The following is a 12,604-nucleotide window of genomic DNA, read 5'->3' on the forward strand; positions in this document are numbered from 1 at the left end:
TATATATATATATATATATATATATATATATTTGGATGGTTATAAGAGTGTCATTGACTGCATCCAATTTTAAAAAAAAAAAAATTCTGAACTTTGTGACATACCCATCTAATTTGACATCAAATAGCTACGAGTAATTGTGACCATCTTGTAATAAACATAAATAGTCTCGTAATATACAATCCCAAAACAAAATTAAAAATGTTTTGCACCTCTGTCTGCTGGGGAAATGTTCAAATGCGGATCTATTCACATGCAATGCCCTTCCCAAAATTTGTGAATTTTCTTTTGTGAAGTACGGTTGCATAAAACATCCATGTTAGGCAAGGATTTAGGATCATCATTACAACCACACTCGGTCCAACTACAGTCAGTCTATGGATATATTGTTTCTTGACCGCACAATATTCCATTATATAAAGCATGGAAGGTCTTATAGGCATCAGGTAGAACTTCCCCTTCGTCTTTTTTTGTATTCAATGATCACAGAAGACTCCAAAAGAACATCTCAAATTCGTCCACCGAGCTCAAATTCTATGCGCAACATCTTCCTCAATCTCCCTATTCTAATGGATTATTAACCCTAAATATCGACAATAATCTATTTTAGGTACTTTTTGGCCATCAAACTTAACTAATTCCTTGTTTCTACTCTTATTATTACTAAACTTACATTTCATATGTTATATCTTTGTCTGGAAAGCTTTTGACTCTAGAGAATTCGTCCAAAGTTTTAAGACAAAGTTAGATAAAATACTAAATAAAATATAGGTTTGCTTTTGAATTTAATATTGTTTTTTCATAACCATCCCTACACTAGAAATATTTGAAAAGTTGGCCCCAAATATTTGAAAGAAAATAGAAAGGGAAGTAAGCAGCCATGGGCTTGTTATTCTCGCCACCTCTATGAAACCATAATTCTCATTTCTTGGGATCGAGATTGGGGCATTGGCGGTTAGGGACATATGTGCCTCAACATATCGTCCTCAGGCTCCATTCTCACCATTAACACCTCAAACAAAAAAAAAAAAAAAAAGAAAAGAAATTGACAAGGTAAGGAAAACTTTTGCCTACAAGGCACAATAAAAATTTGAAGACGAGCATACCCTACAATTAGAACTTACCAAAATGATGCCAATGTAACTTGCAATTCGAAAACACATAAGGGATAAAAAATTTGATTTCCGTATTCTCAGGAATAAAAAATTAGTTTTACAACTCTTTGAGAATATTCAATAAATATAGAAAGTAAGTCATATATGTTTGTCAATGAAGAAGTCAAAAACATGAAAAAGATGACACAACCTAAAAGCATTTCTTTGTAGGATATATAGTTTTCAATTTTTATATTTATAGTATTATTTCTTGGACTTCTGGAGAGAAGTTTGCGAAGTATATTACATGCTAATGTTTCTAAGACTACAAGTACATCACTTTGGGTAATGAAGGGAATGGAAGGCACATGAATAACTATTTTGCTACTTCAGAACGCAGTCCTAAAAAAGATCCAATTGTATTCTGGACTACCGGTGGTCCTGGTTGTTCAGGAATGAATGCCATTATAGACTCCTAAGAAGTTCACTCATTATCATTGTGGAGTTTCATTATAAGAAGAATTTGCAAACTTTTCATGGTCTCTTTCAACAAATTATTGTAGTCTTTTATTCATAGTTCATGAATGTTGTGTTGAAGGTCAAAATGACATCTCATATACAATGACATGAAGTACCATGACTAAACTATCCCATCTCAACACACAAATCCTGTCTATAGCATGTACAATAGTTTATATCTACATCCTTGAGTGTGTTTTGACTAGTAAGTGAATGTGCAGGTCTCATTAAAAGGTTCTATAACTGATAGTGGTAGCAATAGTATGAGAAATAATATATTGAATGAGAATATGTTAGGGTATGTAATTAAATATTGCAAATATGCTTCGCAAAATGAGTAAATTGTTTATGTTATTTAAAGATAACAAACAAAATTTTATGAAAAAAATTAAGTAAAGTAAAGAAAATATTGATATCATAGTTAATTAAATTATAACTATATTTAGTATTCATATAATAGTTCAATTAAATTTCAATAATTGTTATTATTATGATTCAATATGTTCATTATTTTATAATTATATAAAAAACTAAAATTATTCATACAATAATAACATTAATATTGTATATAAACATTTTAAGTTTATTATAATTCAATTATAACTATACTTAATATTCATATAATAATATAATTAAATTTAGATAACTGTTATTATTATAAATTATTACGTTCATTATTTTATTATATCAACGGCTAAAATTGTTCACATAAAAATAATAACAATAATATATTTTAAGTTTATTATAATTTTAATAATAATTTTATTATCATTTTATTATTACTATTATCATCATCACCATCATCATCTAATCAAAATATTATATTATATAACATATACATCAGAATTAGAATTCCACTTATTTGTGTAATTGTTATAATATTCATTACAACAATACAATTATATTATTAGTATCATTAATAATATTTATATCAATCATGATTTTTAATTTTAAAATAATTTCCAATATTAATAATCATTATAATTAAAATAATTAATTATAACAATTATAATAGTTATAAATAGAGTATGAAAGAGAACCATTAAAAAAGTGCACCCTCGCAATATGCCTTTCCAAAATTTTCACTTATAAGTAATTAGTGAAGAGTCAAGATCGATATAGAGAGTCACCACCTATAAAAGGTTGTACCCAAATATGTAATTATTAAAGAGTTTTTTTTTTTGTGGGTATTTCTATGGGAAAGTTAGGCCCCTACCCGTTTTTTCAAGTAGATTCGAAGTAATTAGTGGGGTGGTGTTAGTGGTGGAAATGGAAGCCACAACATGGTGACTAGGATCTGGGGTGCTACCATCATGACCCCAGCCCCTTTCCACCTATGTTTAAATCATAATTTATTGGTGAAGAGTCACAATAGATGTGAATAATAGAGTCCAACCCCATAAGCAATTACTAAGAGTTAGTGACTCTTAGAATTTGATGGTTGAGTCCTTTGAGTCTCTCTGTCCCCAAAACAAGACCCCCCTCTCCCATTCAACACATTATTTTTAGGAGTTTATGTACTCTATCCATCTCTCTAGACATAGATTATATTTTTATTTTTGAGACATGTGTCCATCCCTTGCTTTTGACTTAATAGTGTAGTATATAGATGCATAAGTTAGCACATATTCCTTTTTGCTTTTTTTTGCTTTTCACATGGTTGTTCAATGATAGGATTTGAATATATGCACTCATTAAAACATTAACCACTCAACTCCAAGCATGAATTTTGGGATAGTATCTCTAGATTCTAATTGTTGAAAGATAAGGTAATAGGGACATTGCTCCTCCCCTAAGAATGAAGAAGATGAGTAAAGATCAATTTAAAATTGGAATGGAAGAGACATGTGGAATGGTACATAAAGTTAAAGATTCAGTGGACCTTGCTAGGAAAATAAATAAAGTATATGGGAACTCAAAGGAAATTCTTGATAAGAATCCAATCTACAAATGTTTACCATTCACAAAATTAGATTTAAGGAGAAAGAAGATATGCAATACTAGGAAAAGTCTATACCCAAGACTAATTCATGTTTGGCAATCAATCCTTGGCATGGTAGCACAGCTAGCACTATGCATCCAAAGGTTATTAAATGGTAATAGAGCCATGACATGCCTATTTTGCATAGAAGCTCTAAGAGAACCAAGGAACTCAAGCTCAATCTCATAGTTAGCTCTCTGCATATTCTCTCTACAACTTGCACAGGCTTCCCAAAACAACTATTCATAAAAAGACACAAACCCTGTAGACAAAATCACATGGACTCCTCTCTATCTTTCATTACAACAGAAAGATAGAATCCCCCATAGCCTACCCTTTAGTTAGATAATTATGTAAAGATAATCATTCATATAACCAAGGGTTTATATCCCCATAAAAATAGGCAAGAATTTTAAGAAACATAGGATTCACTTCTCTATAAAATAGGAAATCTAATAACTGTAAGATAGAAACCTAACATCCCTTATAGGGCTTCTTGAAATGCAAGTTGACGAAACAAATGTCCACATTTAATTGACTTCCATCAAGCGCACAAAATGGATTCCCTTCTACCACCTTCTTCACAAGCTCCAATCCCCCACCCCCAAAAGGAATAAAGGGCACTCATCTTGGAAAGACATTAATCCAGTCTAAAAACAGGTCAAATTTAGTAGTGTAAGCAAATTTGTCATTGTATTCACAACTTCCTTCTTAGTGTCGATCTTCAGCAACAAGATGTTAGAATCTTGGTCGTAGAGTGAACTTATATCTTCAAACTATGGTATTTTTAATGTAAATATCTAACTGATGTTCAAGCCATTTTACTATTTGGCGAGTAATTGTGAAATGTGTATGTAAGCTTTGTAAACCACATCATGTGTGTTGCAACAATGTCTTAAAGGCATTTGCTTACTTCAGTAACAATTTGAAATCATTTTGACACTAGTTCACTTAATAATAAAGAAACATGGGCATTTCTCACAAAATGTTAAAAGCATTTATTTTCTTCATCATTCAAACAAAAATTGGATTTAAAGCAAATATGTGAACATTAATATTAAATTTGAAAATTACTATGGAAATAGGGTTTCTTTTATATTTAATTGTCAATTGGAGGGGAGTTTTCCATTTGCTTCATGTTTAGAATCTTAGTTTACAAACTATAAGTTTATTTGATGGGTGCGGCATATATAAGGTGTCAATCATAAACATGCGTACTTCTAAATCTTGCTAAAAGTGTATTATTGGTACTTAAAAACCTTTTTAGGCCTTGAAATCCTTCTCTATTTCATATCCATACAACTTGAGGTCGACATGCTCAATTTGAAGATTTTCTAGCATTGAAACACCTTCTGGGTAGATTTTTGAGGTGCAATTTACTTTTATAATATAAGTTTGACGTTTTATATAAAGTGTTTCTTTATTGTATTTCAGGTCCTTTCAAGATTGAGGAGGATCTAGATTATATCATCAGTGGGGTGAAAGTAGAACTAAATCCTTTCTGTTGGACCAAAGTAATATTCATCAAGTGGCTTCAACTATGCTTTTCCAGGTTGGATCATAATAAAATTTCCATCCCTTCTATCTTTCAAATGTGACTCCTTGTTGATGTTCTATATCTACTCTTCATACTTGCCAATATATGGAATGTGAGGATGATGAGTATCCAATGCACTCTCTTCAGTATGACTTATTAAGCAGATGACTTTTAGCATGTGAATGGATACAATATGAATGTAAGAGTGAATTTCCTCGTTCAAATTCCTCTGCATTGTAGGTGTCTAGCCTTGTTGTTATGGATGCACCTGTTGGTATTGGATTCTCATATTCTGATAACAGTTGGGATTACAAAACTGATGATTCCAAAACTATGGCAGATCCATATGACTTTGTTTTAAAGGTCAGCCACCCTATACTCTGCTAAAGGAACTAAATAAAAATTGTTTGTGATGTTCACTTACAGTTTTATGATATAGTGGTTTCATGAGTACCTTGAGTTCTTGTCTAATCCACTTTACATTACTGGATGTTCATATGCTGAAGCTTTTGTCCCAACTTTGTCACTAGAAATTGTGAAAGGTAGAACTTATATTAATAATTCTTTTTGGTTAGTGTAATTAATTTCTTAATTAAACCAAGTTAACCTTATAGAAGTTTTACTCTTGATGATTGATAGTTGAACTTATCAGCCTAATAATTAATTCTGTGTATTTCCTACAAGGTACATTGACATGACTCCTTAGTTAAAATTAAGCTTTTTATTTATGTCTAAACATATAATTTATTATTGCAGGAATAGAAGAGGGGGTGAAGCCAAACTTAAATTTCAATACATTGACATGACTCCTTAGTTAAAATTATGCTTTTTATTTATGTCTAAACATATAATTTATTATTGCAGGAATAGAAGAGGGGGTGAAGCCAAACTTAAATTTCAAGGTAACTGTGAATTTCATCCTTACGCAAAAGAAGGATATGACTTTGTAGAAGATATTATCTAGTTACCTAAAAGACATTATGGAAATGTAATTGAAATTTCAAATTTACATTTGAATGGAAGTCAATGAGAATACACTTGATTTCATTGCAATACTAAAATAAACTAAACTCGGAGTGTTGTTTCCATGTCAGGTCACCAACATGATTTATAAATTTTTCAAAGAAACTATGATTTTCCTTTCTAGTTACAATGCTCACAAATAAGAATGCAGTAACCAAAAGTAGATGGTTATATAAAAGCATTTGATCGTGTAATTTGGGTTCTAATTCATTTTCTTATTTGTTGGTGTATCAGGGCAACTCTGTAGGCAATGAGATTACAGATTATGATATCTTTTTAGAATCTAGGGTTCCATTTGCTCATCGAATGGGACTCATTTCAGATAAACTATATGAAGATTTAAGAATATCATGTCAAGGGAATTATTGGAACTCCATCCACCTTGATTGTCTAAGGAATATATATGGAAGCTCTTAAAAAGGTATTGTACAATTTTTAACTTTGTATTTTTAGATCAAATTTATCATGATTTAGGGGAGTTACCCTTCCATATATTGTGTTGTAGAATATTGGTGGGATAAATCTTGAACATGTTCTTTTCCCATATTGCCACTTTGAGATGGGCAGCAGCAGAAGTACTCGCAATGCGGACGAAAGTGTTCAAATGTATTATGGTTGTGACGAGAATGGGTATGAAGTTGATTGTTTAGGAACAAATGATGTAGGAGTTTCGGAAAATGCAAATGGATATCATCGCATTCGGGATATCTACTGCTATGTGAGTCATATTTAGATTGACGAGAGATTTTCAATGGAAGCATGAAGTAGACTAGTGAGAATGGGGTTGGGGTCAGGGTGGTTGCACCACCTAAGCTCCAATTAGAGGTCACGGCTCGATTCGAATCTTTCCAAAATGGATAGGAGTCTGTAATCCCCATTGATACACACAAAAGAAAAATTCATCTGGGGCACCAAACTTATTTCTTTGCGCACCTCGAATACCACTTTTGGGCTAAGTAGGGGACCCAAAATATTTTTAAAAAACTCTCTCATAGAAATAAATAAATAAATAAATAAATAAATAAAGAACACTAAGATTCCTGAAAAACATGCATTTAGAACCCCCTAAATGCCTCAAATTTTTACAATTCTGAATGAAATTTCAACTATCTGTTCTATTAGTGGAATATATTTGAGGAGATTTGGAGGTAAACTATATCAAACTTAGAATCCCCTAATTCTAAGGGAGTTCCAAAATGTTTTAAGTGCCTGGAACCTCAAAAGTGGTTTTTGCGGTGGCAAGAACGAATTTATGGTTCCCCAGTAGAATACAATATCGCATCCCTTAACTAAAAGATGAGATATTTATTGTGTAATTTTTAATATGTTGAGAAATATTTTTGAGGTTTACCCAAACAATATCTTCTTAAGTTTTTCAAGAATATCTATATATCTTTTTACAATTATTCTATACCAAACTGGGAATGTATAAACTTAATGTTGTATTAATAGGGACTATGATAACCGGCCCATGGTGTTATTTAGCTCAGAATCTTCAAGGAGGGATTTGCATGCATGACCAGTATTTTCTCTCTTTACTTGTAGCTTTGTTTTTTTTTTTTTTAAGTTCTATTAATCTAAGTATAAAACAGAAGGACCACAACCAAGGCGGTATCTCAGCGACCTAAATTAGAAACTCCTCTAAAATCAAAGGACCATACTCAATACCTCCATTAACGAATTACAAAAAAAAAAATTACAAAAAAATACAACCATCAGCTAGTAAGTCAGTATTGACATCTTCCAACATATTGAACTCACAGGGATTGATTTAAGCATAAGATTTTAATCTCACATATCATTCTCTCCAAATGCTTGTAGAGGTTAAAGTACCCCGGCCTTCCTATACTGAAGTTATACAAATGCCACCATACTTGGATCCTGAAATATCATTAGAAATTTTAACATAGGAAAATGAATAACTAATTACTTGATAGCTTAGAGTCTTAACAATTAAGCGTGTCTGAGCTGTAAAATGTGACAAGTTTCAAACTACATTATGGTTTTTTATCTTTTTTTTTTTTTTTGGGACACGTTTCTATACTTTTCCTATAACATAGAAGATCTATCCAGCCATCCAATTTTGATCAAGTAAGCCACTTTGTTTTATCTTAGTTCTTATGCCTTGGAGCATTTTATTTTTAACTTTTTATATACAAATTGTATGAATATAAAATTTGGTACAGGTCATCCTATCATTGTGGCACACCTATAAAAAATATTAAAAATAATTTTTTTAAAAAATATAATGACCAAAATACTCCTTGAATCTTTTATTTTGATCATTTTATTTTATTGGAATATTAAGTGCGTGTTTAATAGAGGATTGGACACCCAAAATTTTGTGTTAAAGTAATTTATATAAAAAGAGTAAACACAAAACAATGTAGAAACATGACATTGTGATTGGTACAATCTTAGCCTCCATTCAAAATGGAAGGGGATGTATATAAGTTTTATATTGTTGGGAGCATAGAAAGCTTGTCCATTTTTTAAACTCAAAATATGACACAGATCTTATGGATCCATGGGCACTTATTTTTAGGGCAAAATGAATCGGTCTAGATAAGTTGTCACAATATATACTATTTTTAGGGCTTGAAACCTAATTTTTACCATAATGGGCAAGGCTGAGATGATCGATTTAAAATTTTCTGATGCCAGAATTGCGATTTTCCGGCAACTAAAAAATAGAAAAGGATGCATGAGTGGAATTAATTTATAACGACCAACAAAGATTTTGGTAACATATGCAACGGAAACTGAGAAACATGATTTTTATATGTGAAAGGTATTTTGAGAGTAAATGTGGTTCGTTTTTCTTTTTCCTTTGTTATTTCCTGGGATTGAAAAGACCTTTTATGGCTTATTTGGATACCTAGAGAGGCCTCTCTTCGAGATGTCTACGTGTATTTTCTCATCTTGGAAGCCAAAATAAGGAAACCAATATTCAACTAAAATAGGTGGAATTGCGGTCTCTATGAAAGGGTTTTTATATGGACACGAAAATTAATTGTTTAAATCAACTGGTGATCAAACTGGAGAGAGAACAAGCCCGGCAGGACTGGTTCACCAATTGAATGTTTCACATAAATTAAAAATTGAAATAATAAGAAAAATTATATAAAATAAAAATTAAATATGAAATATCATAAAAATATAGGAAACTAAAAAAATTTAAGAAACATACTAGGAACAAAATAATAACATCTATGCAGTACAAATGTTTCCCATACTTATTGAAATTGAAAAAGGAATTATAAAAATAAATGAATATAAAAACCTTATAATCCTAGCATTGTTTCAAAAAGTGCTCATAGGTCTTCCTATAAGTTAAAAACATACAATAATAACTTGTTTTAAAAAATGCTGATAGGTCTTCCTAAAAGATAAAAACATACATTAATAAACTTAATAAAGATAAAATCATTAACAAGTACCCAAAAAAAAATTAATTTCATTAATTTGAAAATGAAAAAAAAAAATGTATATGGCAAAAACCCTAAAAAAAAACTGAAATCGGGTGTAATAGACTTCGGGCTTCAAATCGGGATGATGGCCAGAATTCGCCACGAAAGTTGCCCAAAACTTGGGCTATGGTTGGGGTGTTTTTGGGTAGAGAGCATGAGAAAAATTGTAAAAGGTTTTTACTCTCTCTAAAAAGAGAAAGTATAGAATGAGACCATTTAGCTTTGGTACATGGTTGTCATATTAATCTTGACCATTGAATGTGAAACTGGGTGGCTGCAATTATTTTATTGACCAAGGTCAAACTTTAAAAGAATTTTTTTCGAACTTTATGACACATACGAACTATCAAATTTCTCATCAAATGATTGTAAATAATTGTGACCACCTAGCATTAGAAGTAAATGGTCTCATTGTATATAATTCCCTCTAAAAAATGGTTTTTAAAGCCCCAAATCTTACCTATTTTCATCAAAAGACAGAAATGGCCCTAATAAAAATAGAAAATACAAAAATATGCAAAAAGGTGAAAAAAAAAACCTTAAAAGCAAAAAAAGAAGGGAAGGGAATGTAAATTTTTTTTTACCATTGTACGACTGGCCTCGGCCAAGTACCGGTGAACTTGCCTGCAACTCTCTCACCATCTTTCTCTAGTATTAATGGATCCAAAGGAAATGTTGCTACCAAACAAAGTTTTTAGGATTACAATTTATTGATGCTATTCAGGTGGCATACACCCATATTCCTAGATATGGCACTTCAAGGAGTCATCTCCCAAGAGCAAGCAACTATGGTTATCAAAATGTGCCCTTGTTAGAATAGGTCATTTTGGACAAGAAATCAAGTACAAATTACGATTGACAAGTTGTTATTTGCTTTTTAAGGTTTTCTATAATTCACCTATCCGGATTAGGAATTGGCGATTTGGATAAGGAATTAGTAGTAATTGACTTGATTCCTATTTCAAATAGGGACTCATTTTGATTTGATAGATTTACCTGGTTTTATGAGAGAACTGGATGAGTCTATAAGGGAGCCTCACATTTTGGATTGGCCAAATCAATTTGTTCCTACCTATTTCATTTTGTATTACATTTATTTTAAATTTTTTAAAATTAAAATCAATAATTAAATTATTTTTCTACCATTTCCCACACTAGAGAATCGGTATGCACCAGCCTGGATCAGTCATCTAGATCAATCAAGCAGGGGACTAACTTACCCTCTTGATCTATTTTTCTAGATACTGGTTGAAACTGTTCAACAAATATCAATTTCCATTATTAGCTATTATATGGCAATTTTATGCATACTCAAGTACATATACAACCATTTAGCAAACTTTGCTTTTCATTATCCTTTGTTCTTCAATCAGTCATGCCTTCTCTGCTTACACACACACATACATATATATGAGATAATCTACCATTTGCAACCATTCAAATATAAACAGCACTATTAGAATGGGCTATACATATTAAATTAACTTATTATGTGGTTGTTTTTTAAAAAAAATTGTTTTTTTATAGTAGTTTGCTCATCAATCAATAGTGAACATGTAATTATCAATGCAAGGCAAGGGGTTTTTTTGTGATCTTTAGAAAGGCAAAGTTGAAATTTCACTAAAGGACAAGTGTATTGACTAATAAAATTATTGGACACTAACTTCTAAAATACAATTGTACTTTTGTGAAAATTTCAAAAAGATTTAGACAAAAATAATTATTTTTTTATAAATACACCCATCAAAATATTCAAAAACTATGCTAGGGACATTTGTTTGACCCCACTTTTTAAACATATAACTTTTTTATTTTGATGAACAATCACAAAATAAATAAATAAAAATTAAAAATACATGCTCAATCGTTTTTTTCTTAACCTGCCTAACATAGGCCATTTATTTCGTAAGATGCTTAGATCTAAGCCTCTGTCGTAACCTTTTCCTTTTTCTAATTCTATATATGGTTTTGTTATCAATTGATTAACAATGTTAAAAAGGAACAAAAAACGTGATTTTGAGTTCCAAAATGAAAGGACAACGGTGATCTAGCCAAAGTATATAGTAATTTTCTTTCTTTCTTTTTCAATTATTTTCTCACAGTCTAGATCATTCACAAGAAGTCCTTTTTACAATATTACAACTTCAAATAAAACATAAGAAAAGAATACAATAGGATCTCAAGAACTTGAAGCCATTCAAAACCACACTTTTCATTAACAAAAAAAATACACAACCTATGCTTCAGAATAAAATACATAATAAATAATATGGAAGAAATAAAACAGGGTGCCGGAGATTATCTCTACCGGGTTTATCACACCCCACACGGAGTCATCACCTACCGATAACGCGGGATCTACTTTTCAACCTTCATTCTCAATCGGGGAAGCAAGTTTGGACAAGCCACACTAATGGAACATGAACCTCTTTGTTCACAAACTCAAATACTAAGTGAATCCCTTTAACAACCTAGTTTGAGAGAGAGATGTTTCTCTTTTCTACCACAACCTTATAGTCTAAACCCCAAAGAGAGATGAGATATCATGAGAGACACCATGAGAGAGAACCATAAGATGAGAGAGAGTGGGGTGTGCCCCCCTTTATGACTTTCAAGAGAGAGAGAGAGTTTCTATAGGAGAGAGAGATATCCTAAGTGGGGCATGCCCCCTTTGGTAGGTTGAGAGAGAGAGAGATGGAAACTATGTGCATGAGATAAGATGTAGAGTTTTGGATAGGGATCAATCCTTTTTTATAGTACTTTGAGCAAAATTATAGTTTATTAGGGTTTTTCTTGACTTGTGTAACAATCCTAAAATTTTTTAAAAAATAAAAAATAAATAAATAAATAAATAAATAAATAAATAAATAAATAAATAAATAATTCTTTATAATGTGATGGTCCATATAAGTATTATGGTCCTTAGGGGCCATCACCACTTTTGTTAACTTTTTCCTTTCCTTTACTACGTCTTTTAGTT

General features: G+C 31.2%; 1 protein-coding gene across 1 annotated transcript in view; it reads left to right on the forward strand.

Moving 5' to 3' along the window:
- The first annotated feature begins 4,804 nt into the window (after positions 1 to 4,804).
- The window catches only part of LOC148781752 (uncharacterized), a 40,359-nt gene continuing 32,559 nt past the window's right edge, over positions 4,805 to 12,604 (forward strand). Inside the window, exons 1-8 of the mRNA XM_088870892.1 lie at positions 4,805 to 4,808; positions 5,029 to 5,108; positions 5,372 to 5,494; positions 5,571 to 5,673; positions 5,996 to 6,033; positions 6,389 to 6,442; positions 6,660 to 6,872; positions 7,277 to 7,302. Coding sequence (XP_088727018.1) covers positions 4,805 to 4,808; positions 5,029 to 5,108; positions 5,372 to 5,494; positions 5,571 to 5,673; positions 5,996 to 6,033; positions 6,389 to 6,442; positions 6,660 to 6,872; positions 7,277 to 7,302 — 641 coding nt within the window. The remainder of the gene's footprint in view (positions 4,809 to 5,028; positions 5,109 to 5,371; positions 5,495 to 5,570; positions 5,674 to 5,995; positions 6,034 to 6,388; positions 6,443 to 6,659; positions 6,873 to 7,276; positions 7,303 to 12,604) is intronic.

This window comes from Amborella trichopoda, chromosome 6 (assembly GCF_054954075.1).
Source record: "Amborella trichopoda isolate Santa Cruz 75 chromosome 6, AtrichopodaSantaCruz75HAP2 v2.0, whole genome shotgun sequence".
Taxonomy (NCBI): domain Eukaryota; kingdom Viridiplantae; phylum Streptophyta; class Magnoliopsida; order Amborellales; family Amborellaceae; genus Amborella; species Amborella trichopoda.